General features: G+C 31.5%; 1 protein-coding gene across 1 annotated transcript in view; it reads left to right on the top strand.

Moving 5' to 3' along the window:
- The first annotated feature begins 5,962 nt into the window (after positions 1-5,962).
- Positions 5,963-21,372, top strand: part of LOC111040155 — a 36,759-nt gene continuing 21,349 nt past the window's right edge. The window contains exon 1 of the mRNA XM_022323911.1: positions 5,963-7,122. Within this exon, the coding sequence (XP_022179603.1) occupies positions 5,989-7,122 (1,134 nt within the window). The 5' untranslated portion in view covers positions 5,963-5,988. The remainder of the gene's footprint in view (positions 7,123-21,372) is intronic.

Genomic DNA, 21,372 nt, shown 5'->3' on the forward strand with positions numbered 1-21,372 from the left:
ACATGTAATAATAATAATAATAATAATAATAATAATGGGATCGCTTCATTCCGATAACAATAATAATTACGAATCGTTAATATAATATATTTATGTCCTTGCCGCAGGCATTAGCGATATATATTTTAATAGAAAAGAATAATATGGCTGCGTATACACTTCTTTATAATATATATACAATATATATGTATGTACCTATGGTGTAGAAATTGACCTTTTGTTTTTTGAGCAGGACCAATTATTATTAGACGTCTGTCGGGCGTTCCCACGCACACTGTGCATTTTACGTATATACCTGTACAGTACACGCAGGTATAATATTATGTACCATATAATATTGTATTAATGAGTCAAAGTTTTCCTTTTCTCCTCTTGACTCCGCGGAACATGGGTTTGTTTGTGTATGCACGTGTATTGGTAGACGTATTGTTCTTGTCGATTTTCCCGAATGTTGATGTATATATACGGTCGGCGTGCGATTTAGAAAACGCGGTGAAACGCCACACGTTCCTATATACATTGTTTTCTTCGTGTACATTATTATACTGTTGGACAAAAGCGTGTGCCTGTTTATTATATTATATTATATATTATTTATTGTATTACTATGCTGGTACCTTCGACAAGGTCACTGTGAAACGTCGAGAGCTTTCGCAAAACTCCGGTATACCTATGCAATATTACTCTTAGGTCACCGGATCGATCCGAGGATTTATTTTGAATAGTATTTTGTTAGCAGATAGTGCTAAATATACAACTGCGGTTACTCACTTTATCATTTTTTTGACGGAACGTGAAATACCTAAACGATTAATTATAATAATATAAAAAACTTAATCATTGATCAACTGACGACCGATGCACCTATACGTACACCAAAAACGATCCTCACGAAACTACATTCAAACAAGCGTATCACGTTTCCGAATGGACATTAAAAAATATAAACAAATGACGGCACTTTATTAGTGGTTTATTTATTGTACGTCTATAATTTATACAAAATGTGACACCCACCCTGAAATATATATCACCGTCGTCGTGACTATATAATGCACAACCATATAGCTGTTGCAGGTAGGTACATAGTAATAGCAATATTAATAATAATGCGCATATTACATTACATTGTATTCATACGACGCGTATGACTCGACTGATGGTTACGCAAAAATGCTTACTGTTACGGTTGTTATGTCAGTGCAGAACTCGCTTCGTATAATATGTTTTCTAATGAATTTCTTTAAACGCGTGCTTTATGCGTAATCCGCGTTGGAAAAAAAAAATAAACCATCGTGCTCACGGTTTAACGCGGCATTATAATACACACAGCGACGTGTGTAACAAATGTATGTGAAGGTATACTCGCATTTCTATCCCGAGAGCAAACACTTGCCAGGTACCGACTAATATATATGATTATACCACCCGTCGTACATGAATATATTTTCGTGGAGAACTGGTGAAAAGCGAACAGAGAGAAAGAGAGAGAAAATTACGTCGTCGACCCTCTGGTTTTTTTTATAATAAGCGCGAAAATACACGTACTTGGTGCACGTGGCACGTCTCGTCTCGAAGAGAAATTTATAGAGATGCCGGTTTTCATAAAAATAAAATAATATAATATGTAATTGTATATAATATACAGGGTGATTTTCATTACCTATTTGAGACAGCAGATTATTTCAGCCAATGTTTCGTCTTAATAGCGTGTTTATATGTAATTTACTTACACCTTAATATAATCATATTGTTTTTTTATTATCTATGATTTTTTAAATTTTATTTTATTTTTAATTGGCAACATCTATTTTTATTTCATAAACTTAGCTACTAAATATTTGAAAATGTGAGTGTATAAAATAGTATGTTGAACACTTTAAAAGTTTAACCTAGGAAATAGTTTTAGATCGAGGTCTAGGTAGTTTTTTTTACAAAAATAGGGAAATTAATTTTAAAATCCTCGAATATTAACTACCTATATGTATATAGGTAGTACTCTGCACTTGTAGACGTTAAATTTATAAACAATAAGCTATGTGCTGGTTCAATAATATTTAATATTCATGAAAAATGAAATGTATAGAAACATTTTTGATTTAAAATACAAAGTTAAAAATAGAGATTACAATAAAAATAAAATGAAAACAACATACAGCGGTAAAAGTAAAACATTTGAAGTTTTTTTTTTTTTGACAATTAAACACAAATGTAGTGTTGAAATAAATGTCACAGATTTCTTAAAATTAAATTTAAAAAAGTTCGAAAAAATAAGAGTTTACTGAGAACGACCGTCTTATATTATTAAACGAATCATCGTGTAAAATACAATGAATTAACGTAACCGCTGCAACCGTGGGTTTCGTTTAATTGATCGTGTTAAAGTTCTTTTGGCAGTGTTTGTAAAACAAAAACGAATGGTAATCGTTTGAGGTGTGTTTTATAATATTTTGTCGTCAACACCCATATTGCTGTTGCCATAAGTCCCCACGTGTACACAAGTCATATTTGAATATATTGCCTTTTTATAATACATATTATATTATATTATAGTCATAGTGAGCCTAACCCGACGGGCAACGTGTCTGTTTAGGAATTTTGAGGTCTACCTCTCCTTATAAACACCTACAATTTGTTCAACACAATATTGCTATAAACTTATAACATTATGAATATTAAAATTGCTTCCCGTACTTAATTAATTCGTATGTGTTTATTACTAAAATATCATATTATAATAGTACATGCAATAATAGTTGTTTAAATACAATTTGTGTTGACTATTTAATAATTATTGACAAAATATTAAATTTAACATTCATTACTTGTGTTCGTCATCCTTCTATAAATAAATAAATAAATAATAATAGGTATGTAATATTGTTTTTCATCATTCTTTACCCAGCAGTGAAATAAGTATACATACTATTGTATTTCTAATAAATACCTATTTGAAGTGAATCGGTAAATAATATTCAATCGAGAATAAAGATAAATTGTTATGTATTTCTGGTGTTCAAGGATTAAGTTGATATTAACTTACTTTCAAAGATTTTTAGAACGGAAAATGACATTTCACTTCCTACTATGATTTTATGCAGAGCGTCGGTCTCGTAAAAATGTCATAGAAATGATTTTTATTGTAGGTATAGGTATTGTTATGGTTTAATACTTAATGTGTGTTTATAGACTATAATGTTTCTAAAGCCCTCAGAATTTTGTTGGTTAGACGCTAGACTTTAATAAGAGTAATACGGAGTGTTTAATTATCATAGGCAGCTGGATTGAATATTATAATTGACATGCGTTTTCTAATAAATCATAATTTGCGTCTATAAAAAAAAGGTAGGTAGTAGTTACAAGTCTACATCGTACGTATCTTATATTATTAATATATATTTACCAGAAACGAAAAAGAGTTCACCACTCAGCACTCGCATAATATAGGCCCTCCTCATTTCGGATGCCATACCGTAACTAGAGGCATAGTATTACCATGGGAAATATGCCACTGACGACGGATATTTGTCGATCGATGATGTCGCCGTATAGTATTTTATACCTATACACTCGAGAAACCGTTCACGCGAACTCAACAATATTATATACACAAACACAATCGCTCGAGTAGTAAATAGTTCGTTTTCGTGGTAAACATCGTTGCAAGACCGCTGCCGTGACGTTTGCATTTCGAACACCTGCTGCAGCATGTCTACAACACTCGTTATTCAATATTATGCATATTTTGCGGAACGATATCGCAAGTCGTACAACCGTCGTCGTCGTGTCATTCATTATTCAGTTTGATCGTACAATGTTCTAGGTCTGAGTGTCCGAGGTTGTCTGAATGCCTGACGAATCCACGTGGCCACGAGTTTATGATCTATATTTGAGTTTGATTTTATTTATGGAAAATGTATATATGTAACTCCATGATATTAATATTATAATAACTGTAATATAGGGCCCAGCCCGTTAACAAATAAATAAATAAATAAATAAATAAATAAATATAAACTATATATTTTTCGACGAGTCCTATAAAGCTAGCTTGAGAGGGAGATGTAGATAAACAGCGTGTATATAGTTATAAGGTTAATTAGATTCTTAAACATATGATATGATATTACTGAAACTTTTCTTAACTAGATTATAAAAAAAGATACAGAAAGAAACGGAAAATACTAATTTAATATAAACGAATAATTAAGATTAATTAAGTTAAACTACTAAATTATAGCCATCTACATTTTATTTTTTTATTTTTTGATTCAAATAAAATATATTATACACTATACAGTATGAACCTATATATTATTTATCTGCACAGCATGACTGCATTGTAGGTACCAATAATTTTTATTTTTTAATACCCATTTTATGGCAAATTTTTTTCTGAGAACGGGTTTGCTAGTAATACAAAATCATAATAAGCTATGGCATAGAGAAACATCCATACTTAGTTTAGTTAAGCAAATTCACATTATTTAATTTTGTTAATGTTGTAACGGTACTTTATAAAAATATAATACGCTTCATACTGGGCAAACATATTGGAACACAGTTTCAAAAAAGGCAAAATATATAGTAAAAATTATACTAGTTGCCAATATTCATTTAATTTTATTTAATATGTGAAATGACGATCGCGTATAGCCGTTATATACATCAGTATATTGCTAGTCTGTTATTGTGTTTATGCATTTATTGCCGATTTATAATTATTTAAAGTTAAGACAGTAATAATTATTGATGTTATGTATTATTAGTTTTTACTATAATTTACAATTTATTTCTGCCTGAAATCCACACGAACAGAATAATACGTTGCACAATAATATTTCAAACTGTCTATTGTATGGGGTTTTCGTAAAATGTCAATTTGGTCGAAAACGACGTAGTCGTTTTACAAATTCTAAAACGTGTTTACATAAATCAAAGGCACTTTCGTTTTATGAATACATTTCGGATTTTGACCTTGCGTCAGTGCAATAAATTTAAAACAGAAAATAAACTTCTATGTAATACAAGCAACGCAATTTATTTCGATTATACAGTGCGGCACTGCGAGTGTAAAATATTATATTTGAATGTTCACAGGCTCCTCACAGCCCATTTTCATTTTTCACAGCAGTAATCACACTAAGTTTAGATGGGAATGTCCCACTAAACATATTTATTTTACCGTATACACAGTCTTCGGCCGTAAATTTATGAAAAAAAAATATTTACCGTATTGTTTATCTAGGTACACTAAAATTTCGTTTTTATTGTTTTCTTTTTGTTTTAAATTTGATACTAAATTATAAATTACCTATGGAAGACAAGTTATTTAATTTACTCTTTTAAGTAGAAAATCAAAACGTCTGCTGAGTTAGGAATGAACTGTTGCTTAACCACAGTAACGAAACCAAAATTTTTTCAAGGGGGGGGGGTCTATACTTGTCAGAAGTTAGAACATACACATTTTAATTAAAGAAAAAATTCTAGTACCCGTACAATCTATATAATATATTCAATACTTTTTTCATGAAAATATAAGACAATGTTTGTAATATTTTACAATTCATTAAAGATAAAACACATATATTTCTATTTTCTTAAGATGTTATTCTATAATGTCAAAATGAATATTTAAGCTTTGATTCTGATGTAGAGTTTCTTAAATAATTTTTTACCCTTTTCAGAGTGGAAAAATACCTCTCAGTTTAAACTGAGGTAACAGGATGCGTAACTTATAGTTGTAATAATTTTAAAAAACTGCACATAGAAATAAATCGGGAGAAGCTTATCTTATATAGCCTGTTATAGAAATGGCCCAAGGGGGGTCTGGTCCCTGCGATCCCCCTTCCCCAGTTGTGCAACTGTTTAACCAAGTTTTCAATTTAAGTCTTGAAGAGTGAAATGATGAACAAAACTGCTGTGAACATGATAATATGATTACATTTTATAATAATAAGATATTATTTGAAATTTTCAGAAAAATGAATGATGCATTCAGAAGCTTTGGTGTGGTTGACGACGGGAATCGGCGGTCCCCTGTCTGTGGTATGGCTGTGCTGGGCAATACTGGTGCTGTGGTTCGGCCGGGGCCAGTGGAGGCCGTCGGACCCGCTTCTTATAGCGCTGCTGGCTGAGGCCATCGCCAAACAGGCGGCCGGTACTGCAGGCTCGGCACTGTCGCTGTTCCGGCCGGACGAGCCGGCGCTGTGCAGTGCGGTGCAGTGGCTGTGGACGGCCGCGCACACGATGCAGGCCGGCACGCTAGCGTCACTGGCCTTGATGGCCGGGCTGAGGCGCAAAAAGCGGACTGTGGCTGCTGGTGGCCGGCCGCTGTTGCTCTACCATCTGGCCAGCCTGTCGGTGGTGAGTGCGTGCGTGGGCGCCGCGGCACTGATCGCCCAGACGGACCCGTGTTCTCCACCGTCCGACCGCCGGTACGCAGTGTTCTCGCTGGTGCTACACGCGTCCCTGGCCGCTGTGGCCGCAGCGTCCGCCGCTTTCGGTTGCGCCGGCCACCGGAAGGGTCCCAATCCACTGCTGGTCAACTCGTCGTCCGACCTGTCGTCGTGCATGTCTGAGATATCCACCGTGTCCAGCTGCAGCAGGGGAGGTATACGACACAGCGTCAGCGACTGCAGCGACCGTACGACGGTGACGTGCACCACATCGGCCACCGGCACCGGCGGCTACCACCGAACCGACTGCGCACTGGTCAACGACCTGCTCCGCTTGCCGTCGGCCGGTAACGCCCCGCCGGTCACGTTCCTCAATGGCGCGCCCAGGGCGTTGATGCACCACCAGAACGGCGCTGTTGCCGAGGACGACACGCTCCGCAGGATGGACGAGACCAAGCGACTCATCGACTCTGGCACGTTGCTGACGAGCAGCGATCGGGACAGCTACGCCGCGTCCACTATCAGACCGTACCGGTATGGTGGCGGCGGTGGCCTGGGTTCCCGGTATCAATTGCCGTCTACAGCTGCGTCCGTGTCCGTCACGTCCACCAACAGCCGTGCCCCGTGCCTGGCCAAACGCGTGTCACTGGTCCAGGACGTCCGCATTGGTTACGTGGTGGCCATTCTGCTCATGTGCTACTTTGTTGACCATTTGCCCGTACTGGTAAGCAAAAATAAAAAAAATTAATAAAATTAAATCGATTTAATGTTATAATATATTAAGTTATATAACATAATATTATATTACAATATGTACACATTGCTGTGCTAGTCATGTACATAATACTTGGTATGCATTCGCGCGATTTCGATAATTATTTTTTTAGAAATTATATATATATATTATAAATTATAATGCTTTTAACAAGTTCATTAAAACATTTTTTCTCATTACTGATACAAAAGCAAACTCACAAACATAATTAATGTTTCTTATATTTTTGCATAATTTAGTTATTTTCACATATTCTCTATTGCTTAATAATTTAATATCTTAAGATATTTAATACAAAATCAAAAATTATCAAAAGTTTTATTTATTTTTGATCTTGCAGTAATATAGTTGCTGCTAAAAACAAAGCATTGCTGTTTTTTTTTGGTAAATAATTATCATTCAAAGTAAAAATATTATTTTGTTATTCGTTCAACAGTGTTAAATTTCAAAATGACTCAAACGCTGAATTATTTCATTGTAATTATAATATAAATACAAATAATAGTTCACCTACATATTACTAGATCTGTATAGAGATAAACGTCCAGTATTCAGGACACACCGCTGAAACCACACACTACCCAATTAATTTGTTGCCGGCCAAAATAATTATCTACTTAAGCTGCAGATCTAGTATACGTGATCTATTTAGAACGGATCTATAGATTATTATACATATTATGAAGACATAATGAAAAATAGAAATTACAACAATTCTTAACAATCCAAATATTTATATATTATGCCACGTGAGTGGATTTCTAAGTCTGTTGTTAAAATAATATTACAATGCATATATTATTTACAACAAGTATAGAATATACATTATATTATAAGCAAATAAAATATATTGTCAACAAGTGCTGGAGATATAAATTAAATTTTCATAATTCCTACAAGGTGCTTTTGAATAATAAATGGTTAACCTCTCGTTACTACCCGCCTTCGTGGTAGACACTTAATCCTCGTGCAGTGACTTTCTTTCAGATGGAGGTGGTATGAAAACTTATTTCGTCATATAAAATATTTGGGAATTGAGTTCAATTTTTTTTATAATTCTCGCATGAAAAACTAACACGGGATAGTGTATGGATTTTTCAATTTTATTTTACCAGAAAACAGTAGTTGTATCACTCATAAATCAATAAAAAACTAAAAATAGTCAACAATTTAAAATACCTATAAATAAAACAAAAAGAGTGAATATGTTGGAAATGTTTTCATCTCTACTAAATGCTATAGTAATATGAATATTCAGAAAAAAAAGCCAAAACTCTATGTATATAAATTTATGAGTTGCAACAAAGTAAGAGAAGCAATTTTGTCGAAAACAGGTGTTCCTTAATAGCTCCCATTTTTTTAATCCCCTTCCAATCATTTAGAAAAGTTCTGAGAATTTTAACATTGATCCCCCAAAGTGCCAACCATATCCAAAGTTTAAGTTAACCTTAAAATTGATTGAAGGATTTTTAATGCTCCAAAAGGTATACAATATATTGTAGATGTTTTTGTTGATATTTAAGTTGGACTTTGGTTGGTCCATTCTCAATATCCCATTTTGAGAACGGCTCAATAAGTATACTCAAAAACACAAGTCCTCGGTACATAAAAAACGTTTACCTAATGCACCGTCTGTACTTCTACCTTCCCAGATATTATGACGACAACATATACCTTTATAATAATATTGTAATAGCCTGAACAGGAAGTTTATAAAATTAACAAAAAAAAATAACGTTTATAATATTCTCGTCACGTACTCCACGTGCACGTTTTTCGCGATCGATATGTATAGGTTAGCAACTTTCTTTCTATTTTTCTGATATAGGAATTGCGTGTCGTATTCTCATTTCGTCGTTAGTATAATATAATATGATAAACGCGTGAAAAAAATATAATTTCTAAACGTACACTATACAGTGGTATCTTCTACTATACAGCTCAAGGTACTTGTCACGTTGGGGCCTATTATTATAGCAGTATTGTAATTGGTATCATTTCAACCATTTGTGTTTTCTAAACGAAAGACATATTATAAAGAGTGTTGTGTAGACGTAAAGTGGACATTTCTGAAATAGTTTTTCTTTTTATAAAGGTAGAATTTTTAAAAAAAAATGCACATATTATAATATATAGTGGTACCTTGAGTTAAATCACGTTTACTAATCCCGTAAAAATTTAATTTTTATATATTTTTTTCATGGTGTAACTGGTTTAGGCCATTGGTTCACCCACGTTTTCGGTTTATTTTCCAAGTCATCAATAAAATATAGGAACACATTTTAAATCAATAAAAAATAACACATTTTTACGTGCTCCAATTGATCGTAAACCGCAGTCACCGTATTGCTCGTTCCAATGTGGTTCGCCACAAACGTTTAAAATCAATAAGAGAAAACCGGGTTTGTAGGATCACGTGAAACGCGGTTCTCCACTCCCAATGTACCTAACTTGTAATAGTTCTCCTATTCATTCTATTTACCACCAATGTCACGTACGGCTTAGATTTAAATTCGACTGCAAGCACGTTTATACTTTTTTTCGGATACACAAAATATTGATACCGATTGAATGCTCCGGTCACTTTCGCAATACTTTTTTTTAAAGTATTGGTATATATGATGACTTGTGACCATTATAGTTGAATAATACCTTCAATAAGTATTTTTTTTTTATCAATAACATTTATAACCTTCGTTTTCGTATAGATGAACTACAATATTAATAGACAAATAGATCTTACTTTAATTTTTAACATCTTTATATTATATCTGTAAGATAGAGTCTCATATTTTCGTCGTTCAGACATTATAATAATATCGGAAAGCAAATAGAGAAACCAGCCAGTTAGTAATTTTAGAACTGCGCAATTGAAGTTGATTTTATGTGTGGGGTGCTCTACTGGTTTCCGAGTTAAAATAATCAGTTGTCAGAATGCTATTAGTCTTTCATGACGTCAACCACGTACATATAGCTATATTATACTACATTTATATCATGAAGTTTCTTTCATAACTTGTATTAGAAAAAAACAAATTCGTCATAATATTTCATTTAGCGTGGTACATGCGCTGTAAAAGACTTGTATAAATTATATCGGTTCCCTTTTTAATCGATATACATGTATAGCCAAACTGTTTGTTTGTGTGGACTATGCCAAATGCCAATATACGTATATAAATAAATTAATATACATTTAATAACCTGCTGTGGCGCCATATTATGTATACATTGTTGTGACAGAAGCTAATACAGAACCTAAAACAGTGTTAACCGCCCACTGTCCTATACGTCAGCCTGACACACGAGGAGGACTGCTTAAAAAATATTAAACATATTATAAAATATATAAATCAATAAAATGTGAATCCGCTAAGCTGTGTTGTATGGGAAATGGTTACCAATATATTATTTTTAAACACGCACTAGCTCTACAGTAGTTGACTGCGGTGTGTTTATAGGTGTAGACAGGACGGAAGTATATAGTGTAGCAAGATTATGTGTTTGGCGCCACGGAATTAAGTATTTGAGGATTACCAGGTAATTTATATTCCATGCCAAAAAATGGAAAATATTTTCTATACAATACCTGCAAACCAAACATAACGACATTGGAAGCCGTAAGATACCTTATGGCTTATTTTATATAACTGTGTAATCGTGTAATGAACATTATTTATGTAACACGGAGAATTAAATTGCATTTTTCACGGGCCGCGCGAACAGACCTAATTTTTCCAGTTATCCTATCCGGTCTAGTGGTACTAAAGGTAGTATATAATCGCTAATACGGTTTATGATATTCGTGTGAAATAGAATATTATCTACATTATTTAACCGAATTTTCATTTCATACACACATAATAAATATCTAGTGGCGACAACTTTAAAAAGTAAAAGTAGCCGACGACATACATCCGATTGTGTTTGTAATTTGCATTATGTTATATAAACAGATCGAATAAATATCATTTTCAAGAAAATAGTGAGATAGTGAGTATATTATTATAATACGAATAATTTATAATCAGTGACTACAGTCACACACATATGTGTACAATGTTAACTAAATCCTATTAAATATTTATACTTTTATGATTGCTCGCAGATACTGGACAAACGTTAAACTTTCATCTTGGTTATTTATTTATTTTTTTAATTTCAAATGACTGCTTTTCAAGCAGGTACATACCTATCTAGTGTGGTATTTTTTTTTTATTCAGTCGCCTATAGTATGCAAATGATACGAGAATTTGATAGTTTAGTCTTTGTCGAAATTCCGGCGGACACAATACCTGCATACAAGTCCACTGGTCGCCACTCCGAGCCGATTTCACCGCCCACGTGTCTTCGTACACAATAATATAGGTACAATATTATGTTTTTCACCCACGCGTTGGACGTCACAATATTTGAAATATTGGAAGTAAAAAAGCTATCATTGTTCACTATCATCATCGGGGTTTGCGTCAGTATAATGGGCGTTCCATTATAAAAATAAATCCGTTTTTTTATCTCGTTAAGTCCCGCCAGAACCTATAGGTATTATGTGAGATCTCTTCAGGAATTTTGTACCGTGGTAATTGCAGGCTACTGACAGAATATATGCGATAGGTCCCACACCTAAATTGTTATCAAGAAGCGAGTCGTTGGCCACGGAAATACTCAAATCATAAATATATTTTGTTTCAAATTACAAGTTGTTTGATATGAATATTTCGTATAATATGTTGAATAATTAATAAAATAATAATTCCAGGTACTATTCAGTGTTAGAATATTTTAATAATTTTGGAAAAGTCTATTCTATAGATAGTGTTCCAATTTGAGCAATGTACAGTAATTAGCAATTACGTTTTTCTATGATGAAGTTCTTAAGTCCTGAACAAATGCGATACATTTTTATTTATTATAATTTATTCTTAAATTATTATAGAATAACTACCAGTCATCTAATAGAATCATATCTGATTCTGCTTTGTACTAAGTAGATCGACAGGTAGAGTAGGAAATTAAAATTCCATTATTGTCAGCACTCAGCGTAAGTGTACATTTTAGCCATTAACGATTGATAACCTAACACAGACACGAACATAATAATACAATAAAGAATTGGATATAGAATTGTACCCTGGGATTTCTGTCTTCAATATGCTTAACTATAATATTAGTATATGGTTTCTACTTCCGATTATGTTTTTCACCTCTAAAATAATGTATTATAAGGCCCATATTTAAATTTATCTTCCGAATATTTCTAAATACACTCTTAGTATATACCTACTATTATTCATTAATCATTATGCATAGTATTCACTATTCAGACAAACACATAAACTGCAAATGATTGAAAAAAAATAACCTTAAATTAAAACATTTTGATATGTATATTTGTTTAGGGGTCCCGTTAGGTTAGCGACTAACATATTCCATAAAATTTTTCTTTTAAATAATTGGTAGATAATACACTAGTATTATCTTTGTTTATGTATCTTTCTTGAGAATAAACTGTAGCCTGTGGAAATAAACGAATATTGCAGTCGAATGGTTTTTGGCAAATAATGTGATATTAGCACAGACATATATCCGCAGATTTTAACGTAATAATGGATTACGACTGCCCGGCATAAACCATACTATATAAGTGAATCGTATACAAATATTTATATACATATATATTATATATGTTACATTTTCTATTAGGCAATTATATATTATTATATGGTCGAGTCGGAGGAAACGCGCATACATTAAACTACCATTGCGTTTTACCCTGGCACGTAATATTTCACTTTCCGAAATGATAATAATGCAATTAGTAATTACACACTCGAAATCACATCGTACTGTATAGTGTCATCATCGTAATAATAACATATAATATAATAATGTACAGGGTAATACTTCTCTCGGTGAATCGGGCAGTATCTGATCAGGGGCATTTTATTTTTTTATTTTAGTTATAGGTACATATATTATACATTTATGCGTATTATAATATTATATTTCTACGCGTTTTTCACAATTTCATTAAAATATGTTTTCCCCTGAAAGTGAAAAAAAAAATATTAACAATAATAAAATCGCGTCGAGTAGGATTTATATTGCCGGGTTAACGATAAACTATCGACCCGGTACATTATATATAAAATATATGTTTAAATATATATATATGTAACGAGCGGGCTCTTTTGACCGAAACGATCACCCGCGGTGTTACGTACGTATATATTATTATTATTATTTATTATATTATTATGGTGCCCGCGTAAAGTTTTCAACCGTCGCGGTTGCGCAACGCAAATATTTTCCTCGTCGGAAAACGGGAAACTTCCTCGGCTGCGTCCGCCGCACAGACACAATAACAACATTATATTGCTGTACACTTATGTGCGATATCGCCCACCCGTACACACAAAAACGAGCGGTGTCTAATCACCGGATCCCGAGAACTCGCAACGGATCGCGAATTTTCGACGGCATTGTTCTCCGAGATTATTATATTGTTCGGACGGATTTTTTCTTTTTTTTCTTATATATCCTCTCCACGTCATCCGACCGAAATTTCTTTCCACCCCTCCCTTCGCCGCCAACGTATATACACACCTATATATATATTTATATATTTATTTATTATCGGCAATCCGTAACGCGATCCGAGAGCAGAGGTCGCGTGGACGAGATTTTCGCACAATCGAAATGCACCCAAATTACGTAATTGTTGTACGATAAAATATTTATATACATATAACGCAATGACTCCGCGGTGTATTCAATCTGTGTTCGTGGATACGTGACGGCGGTGGATTATCTTATTATTATATTTGACCGGATATCCTATTTTGCAGCAGGTGTTTATTACGTCGAAGGCACTGGTAGCATAATAATATGCAATATAATTATTATCGATCCCGTGGCGGCGACGTTTGAGTGTAATTGTTCGTCCTCATTTTTCGGACGCGTTTATGGTAATAACATGTATAGGACACGTCTCTAAAACGGCTGTGTCTATATATATATATATAGTACATCGTGTTTGTTTTTTTTGTACATTTTCTTTGTCAACGTTTCGGCGGTGTAACTTGTTTCGGAAATGAGTTCAACCGATGGAATACATACATACATAATATATATTAGTATACGCGTTTGCCATAAATATAATAATAATATAAGCGTCTTGGGGCGAACGTCTGCACACCCGCCACAGCGTTCTCTTCAACCGGAATCGCAGTAAACGTTTTACACGTGTCGAAACCGGATGGTCGCATAAAATGCAGAATATCCAAGTGCGCGAGCTCCTTATTCATTATACATATCATATTGTTGTAACATAATGTACAATGGAAAATTGAGAACGTTTCGAGTGAGTCGTATAGTATATAATAATATATTATTTATATAAGTTATGTATTTATAATACGTAAACTTCGACAGTTCTACCGTATTGCGCAATTCGTTTAAACGCACACGCACGTACTCTACTCATCTTTACATAATAAATTATATTATTTAAAAGAAAGTCCCTTGTGGACTGTGCTTGTTCGGGACAATCTTCGAAACTATACTTGCTCAATTCACATGATGTTTCTTATATTATTAATAATTTTAAAACAAGAAAATAACTGGTTGCACACATGGTTATAGTTGCATCGATTCATAATATATTTTGTTGATTACTATAATTGTCATTATGTTGCACGTCATATATATAAATCTGTATCAATAAAATGGTAAGCAGTTACGGGTTTCCCTCGAAATTATAGAAGAAATTGAGTTTTTTATGTTTCGGTTTCCGACAAGGCGTTTGTCTATATTTTTTAAGTAAAGGTGTTTATCTACTTCTTCCCCAGTTCCACGTCACTATTTTTTCAAATAGTATAGCCAATTTCTACGCAGGTATTAATTTAGTTTTGATATCAGACTGAATATTAGTAATCAGTATATTTATACATATATATTAGTAATCAGTATATTAATACATATATATTAGTAATCAGTATATTAATACATATATATATTAGTAATCACTAATCAGTATATTTATATATATTAGTATATTTTAATTTATCAGTTGAATAATTTAAGTTATTTCCGATCGGCGACTGGAGCACAGCAAAGTAATTATATGATATAAAACAAAACACAGTTTGGAGCGAAAACGACGTTGGATTGTGTGGATTTACAAGTGCAAGAATACATTTCAAATTTCGAAAGATGCGATGTGCCCTGCATCTCAACTATATGCGTTAATATATTCGACTACAAAACAGCACCTTAATGTTTTTCAGGGGGGATTTCTTTGTTCGAGCTTCAGGGGAGAAAACGTCGATTGCAAAGTTTTGATCCGATAAGTGCGATGACGTTCATATTATACTATATTGTTTTAAATGAAATAATGCATATAGGTACGAGTGGTACGACGTTGTTTTAGATTTATAATAATGACCGATCGTAAACACACACCGAGCGGGGTCAACGAATGATCCGTCTACCGCTAACTGTGTTTAATTTTACGATCACCGTCGTCGTCACGAATAATAATATGCAAATCGGCTATTGTGGCTTATTTTTCGAAATTCTTGCGAGTTAACAACAGTTGCTGGTACAATAGCAAAATAGCAGCAGAAGTTTTTTTTTCCATCATAATAATAACAATATTGACTGCAGGGTTACATTATTATGTAGAGTAGTAATAAAGTGAGTATTGGTACCTATATATATATATACTAGCTACGTCGTCGGCACGGCGATAACGTATGAATTTCGGAATGTCGATTCGTGGTTTTAGCGGTTGTGCCAAGGACGCCCTTGGGGAGAGTCCTCCGCGCCAGCGGAAACAGCTGCCGCCGCGCACTGACCCCGATTTACAACGGTCGCCGCCGTAACTTACCGTAAGTGTCCCAGTTTATCTCGCGGCCGGTTTATATATTATGTTAGGTATAGTATTATTTTGTTTCGTCCGTCCGTCGGTCAGTCTGCGTTTCGTTTCGCGTTTACCTATATATCATCGCTATATTATAATATTGTTTTTTCGTATCTCCTCCTCCTCCCCCCTCCTTCCGCGGTCGACGAGCCTATAAAAAAAGAATTCTCTTCAATTCCATCCATACTCACGTATATATACGACGGATATTGTTATGCACGCACATACTAAGTGCATAACTGTATACCACCATCTGCAACGGCAAAACTGTTGTCGGTGCATAAATACATATATATATATATATAAATATTATAACCCTCATCGTTTGTTATCGTAAATACTGAGCGAGTTACGTTACATATTATTATTATAATGACGTTTAACGCGTATAGCTACGATAATATCGTAAATATACGCGAGTATCGGTATAATGTTATAATAATATTGTCCGCCGATCGGCCTTTTACGGTTTGTTCGTTTGCCCGAAAATCGACCATTTCCGTTTCTCGTACATAACGTATCGTCCAGTTTTCGGTCCGACAATGACCCCCGAGCACGCGACATCATAACGTAGCGAGGAGTGAGTCTTATATACTATATAGGTGTATAAACGCGGTCTTCTCATACCGGAACTGCGGTTTTCCGCCACGACCTTGGTCTTCCGCGATGTTATAATATATCTATAGGTACTTATTATATTCCCAAGTACGCGAAATATATTCTAATTTACCTACAAACAGTGTTCAGTATTTTTTTTTTAAATAATAATTTTGAATATTTATTCGAAAGTATATTTTATAATTTAACTTTGTACAAGTAACTCTACGTTCAGGTATCATAATATATTATAATCGGGGCACTGAATTAAATGCACTCAAAAACCATAAAAATGAATTTAAAATCTCGAGACATACACTGCAAATTGAAAAATGTAAACATACATCAAGGTTTATTGCAGAGAAAAAGTATTTTTTAATTTATATTTTAATTAGCTTACAAAAATTTAAAATTATTTATCAAATGTAAGTTTAAAAAGATTCAATTGACAAAAATTATTAAAAGCATCAAAAAAGTAATGAAAATACATAAATATTCTTCATAATTAAGTATGTAATACATAGATACGCCGTTTTATATATGCCTATAGACAATATATATATTATGTCTTTGTATAGGTAGGTACCTAATTCAGTTTTCTAGCCTATCCGGATAATCAGACGATTTTGTCCTGAAATGATTAATATTGTTTTGTTAATGAAAATCTATTAATTTTCAAGGTCTACAACGATGTCTTAAATGGACAAACTAATCAATGTTCGGGTGCTTTTTCTTTCTACCAGTCTTGTAACTATTTGTTTTTCTTTTTGTTTTCATTCATGTTAATGTTGGCGTTCAAGTAACATAAATAATATATATTGTACAAGATATATGGTGCATGAAATGAAAAAGTAATTTTTTTCTAATGCGTATAGTTGGTAGAGTGGAAGATTTCATTCTCTACAAACATTTCAAATAGGTCGAATAACGTAGTATTAGGTACACAATATTTTATTGTATTTTTTCACATTTATTAACTACAACATTGTAGCACTCTCTTGCATTCAATAAGCACGGCATTAAAATCATATATAATATATAATATATAGTATAAATAAATCTAATACAAATATGAAATAATAAATGTATAATATCATAATTTAATATAATAAGTAGGTATATTTAAAAAAAAAGAAAAACCTCCAAAATTATATACAGAACGTAATAACATCGTGATTTCTAATAATTTATTATCATAATGTTATTTATTCAATAAATATGTTATACATAATAATATATATTAAATATAATTATCATCTGGAACACTCAATCTTTCGTTTGTAACCTGTAGAACTTGATTGAGTATCATTCGTGATAATTCTTCACGATTTTCAGAACCTAATATATATATATAATTATACAGCTTAACAGTTATTACGTAATTATGAAACTAAAGAGAACAATTTTAAAATTTTGGAAATTGGAACTTATTATATATAATATGTATTATGTATATTTCATATAAAAACAATATTTTATATTACACAAGCAATTAGTATTCGTTTGTTAATACATATATCTATTTAGTTATGTATAAATATTTTTATTTAATTTAAAAAATATAAGGTATTTAACTTCTATGTAAATGTGTAAAAAAAATGTAGACATTTTCAATATGTTAGTAATATGCTGTACGCCTGTACATCTATAAATGCATTGAGCAGTGTCATGCTTACTACAATACTACTTAATAGTTAACACTTTATGATAGATCTACCGCAAACTATAAAATCTTAAAATTATATGTTCTAATATTCTATGAAAATATGTTAATTTTTCTGAATTTAGAATAAACATACCTCCAATTATTTAATTTTAGGTTATAATCTAAATTTACCATTAGTTTATAACTATATTATTGTAATTAATAAACTACTTCATGATTACATTTAAGAATTTATACTTAATTCAGTTAGTTTGAACGATTTCAACTGAAATACAACTAAACATAAAATTGATAAAAAAACCTATTTGAAAAATATTTTAATAATTAAAGATTGTAGAAACGTTAACGTATTGCATTGTCAAATCATTGAATGGAATGGTATTGTTGTATTGTTAAATACATAATGATTATAGGTACTTAATGATACATCGAAAGTGTACACGTCATTAATTGTAATAGTTTATTTTATTATTATAGAAGATAGAACAATATGTATTAAATAATTATTGATTAAAAAATACATTAGATAATATTTATGTTTATTAGTTATGTGAGTTATGTAAACGTGCGCTATAATATAATTATTAATGTATTATAATAGGCATTAAACATGGGTGTGATAAAAAATTGTATAAAAAACAAATTCATATTTCCTTACTATACTATTCTGTTTATTTCAATGCAATAAAATAATTTGAATTTATAAAATATAATACTCGTTATAATAGTATTAAATATGTTCATTTAACATATTTTACAATATTATTAAATTTAGTCATCAAAGGGTTTTTGGTACATCAGTATAAAATGAATAAATATATAGAATGAATTAATACAATTGTCAATGTTAACATTTCAACGAATTGAGTAATATCAAAATGTATCATTTAACTATGTTGATCAACATTCGAGTGGTTTAGTTTTCGGTTGCGTAAAATTTAAGCATACCTAATAACATTTATATTTCATACTAAGTTATTATAATTAATATTATAATTAGTAGGTACGCTTATTAACTCACTTAACTATTGCACAGCTAGATTCATTATACACGTTTAAAGCTTATAAAAATAAGTAGAAAATAAAAATATATGCCTACTCTCAACGAGTGTCAAAGTAAAATAGAAACTCAATTTACAGTGTTAAGTGGATCGCTTGATGACATTGCATTATGCATAGATGTCTGACAGATGGTTTCTTTTTTTGTTTTTAAATGTATTTAATTGGGTGACACTAAAGCAAAAAACATAAGACTTACAATTAGATTACGAAATCCGCATCGCAACAAAATATTTCTTCGTTATATAGTCATCCGTATATAGAAATAATAATTTGATATTATTGTGACTTGCTATAGTTATTTTATGAGAAGTTTTTTGACTGCAATACAAAATTATTCACACACAGTGTTCAATATTCTATATTTCTACACGACACAGTATAACCTATCCATTGTGTAATGATTTACGACTATATATATTATATTTTAATAAATGATGATATATTGTATGTATATATATATAATATATATTATGAATATGTATCAAAACCCATATTCAGCTTAACTATTATAATTTATACTTTGTACTAAATTATTGTAACTTCAGACAAATTGTATACTATTCTTATTAACATGTATTTTTCTGCCTTTCTGGTATTATTAAAATATAGGTGTTGTATGTGTATAACATATAGATACTAATAAAAACAAATTAAAAATACAAATACAAATAGAACCTACCTACAGGCATGCCATTCGAGAATATATAGGAAATGTAATATTATAAGAGCTCCAAAATTATATCAACATTTTGGAAGATATTTTCTGAATTTACTGCATCATAGTTTTTATTGGTTTACCTAGGTGTTATTTAAAAAAAAAAAGGGTATTTATTAAGTGATTATCAGTTTAGTAACATAATAAACTAATCATATTTTTAACAGTGGCTATTATTATTGCATTAATGCCCCTTGTATACAGTTTTTTCTTTTTATTATTATCATCGTATGGACATACTTTAGTATTGTGTAAAGTTTACAAAGTGTTCAAACAATATAGTTGTTAACTAAGGTTATTATACAATATAAATACGAAATATTTGTTATATTATATACATTGCACAAAGTACTAATAATAATGGTCATAAAATATGATAGTTTAATTTATGATACTGGTTGATGTAAAATAGCAAATCTACATTTATATATTCGTACAAAATAGGTAAAAATCATAATTAAAAAAAATTGATGAATTTGTTTTCAAATAACTAGATATCTAAATAGTAGAATAACTTGCTCTAAAGTTATCGAATATATTCTCTTTGTACAACAGCATCTTTATTATTACATTTTTTTTTTGAGCAAATGTACCTACTTTTATTTTAAACGTTTTATAACAACCCGCATCTAGAGAACACTACTAAATAAATATTTTTTTCCGCTATTATTTTTGTTAATCGTTTTACATAAAATATGCACAGCATGACATAATGTAGGTACCTATATGTTTCTTTTTATTTTCGTGGAATCGCGATCATCATTATTTTATATCTTTATCTTCTTAAATTGTCATCTTATTTATGTCTTGAGAAAGTTGTATGATTAAAATATAAAACTATATATTATCTTTATAATGATGCGATGAAATTTGGAGAAAAAACATACATAATATAAATGTTATCATTTTTACCAAGTTGACAGACTTGCTTTTGTTATTTAAAGAACAAGTTGTAGTTTTAATTTTAATAACTGGTTGTTATTTTATTTTTTTTATTTTTATACTTTTTTTGTAGTGGTGAAAATGCAAAATTTCACTGAACTGGAAAAGCTAATGAATATAATAATTTGTTTCTTTAAAATGATTTTGTCTTAATTGACATATAACAAATACTTTATAATTTCATTTATATTACTGCATTTAGTGTTAAATTCTTCAAGTCACATAACTTTTAATTTTCGATAAAATGTTTAGATATAATTAATAACATTTTAATGTTGTAATATAAACTTTTAA

The sequence above is a fragment of the Myzus persicae genome, unplaced genomic scaffold (genome assembly GCF_001856785.1).
Source record: "Myzus persicae strain clone G006 unplaced genomic scaffold, MPER_G0061.0, whole genome shotgun sequence".
Classification (NCBI taxonomy): domain Eukaryota; kingdom Metazoa; phylum Arthropoda; class Insecta; order Hemiptera; family Aphididae; genus Myzus; species Myzus persicae.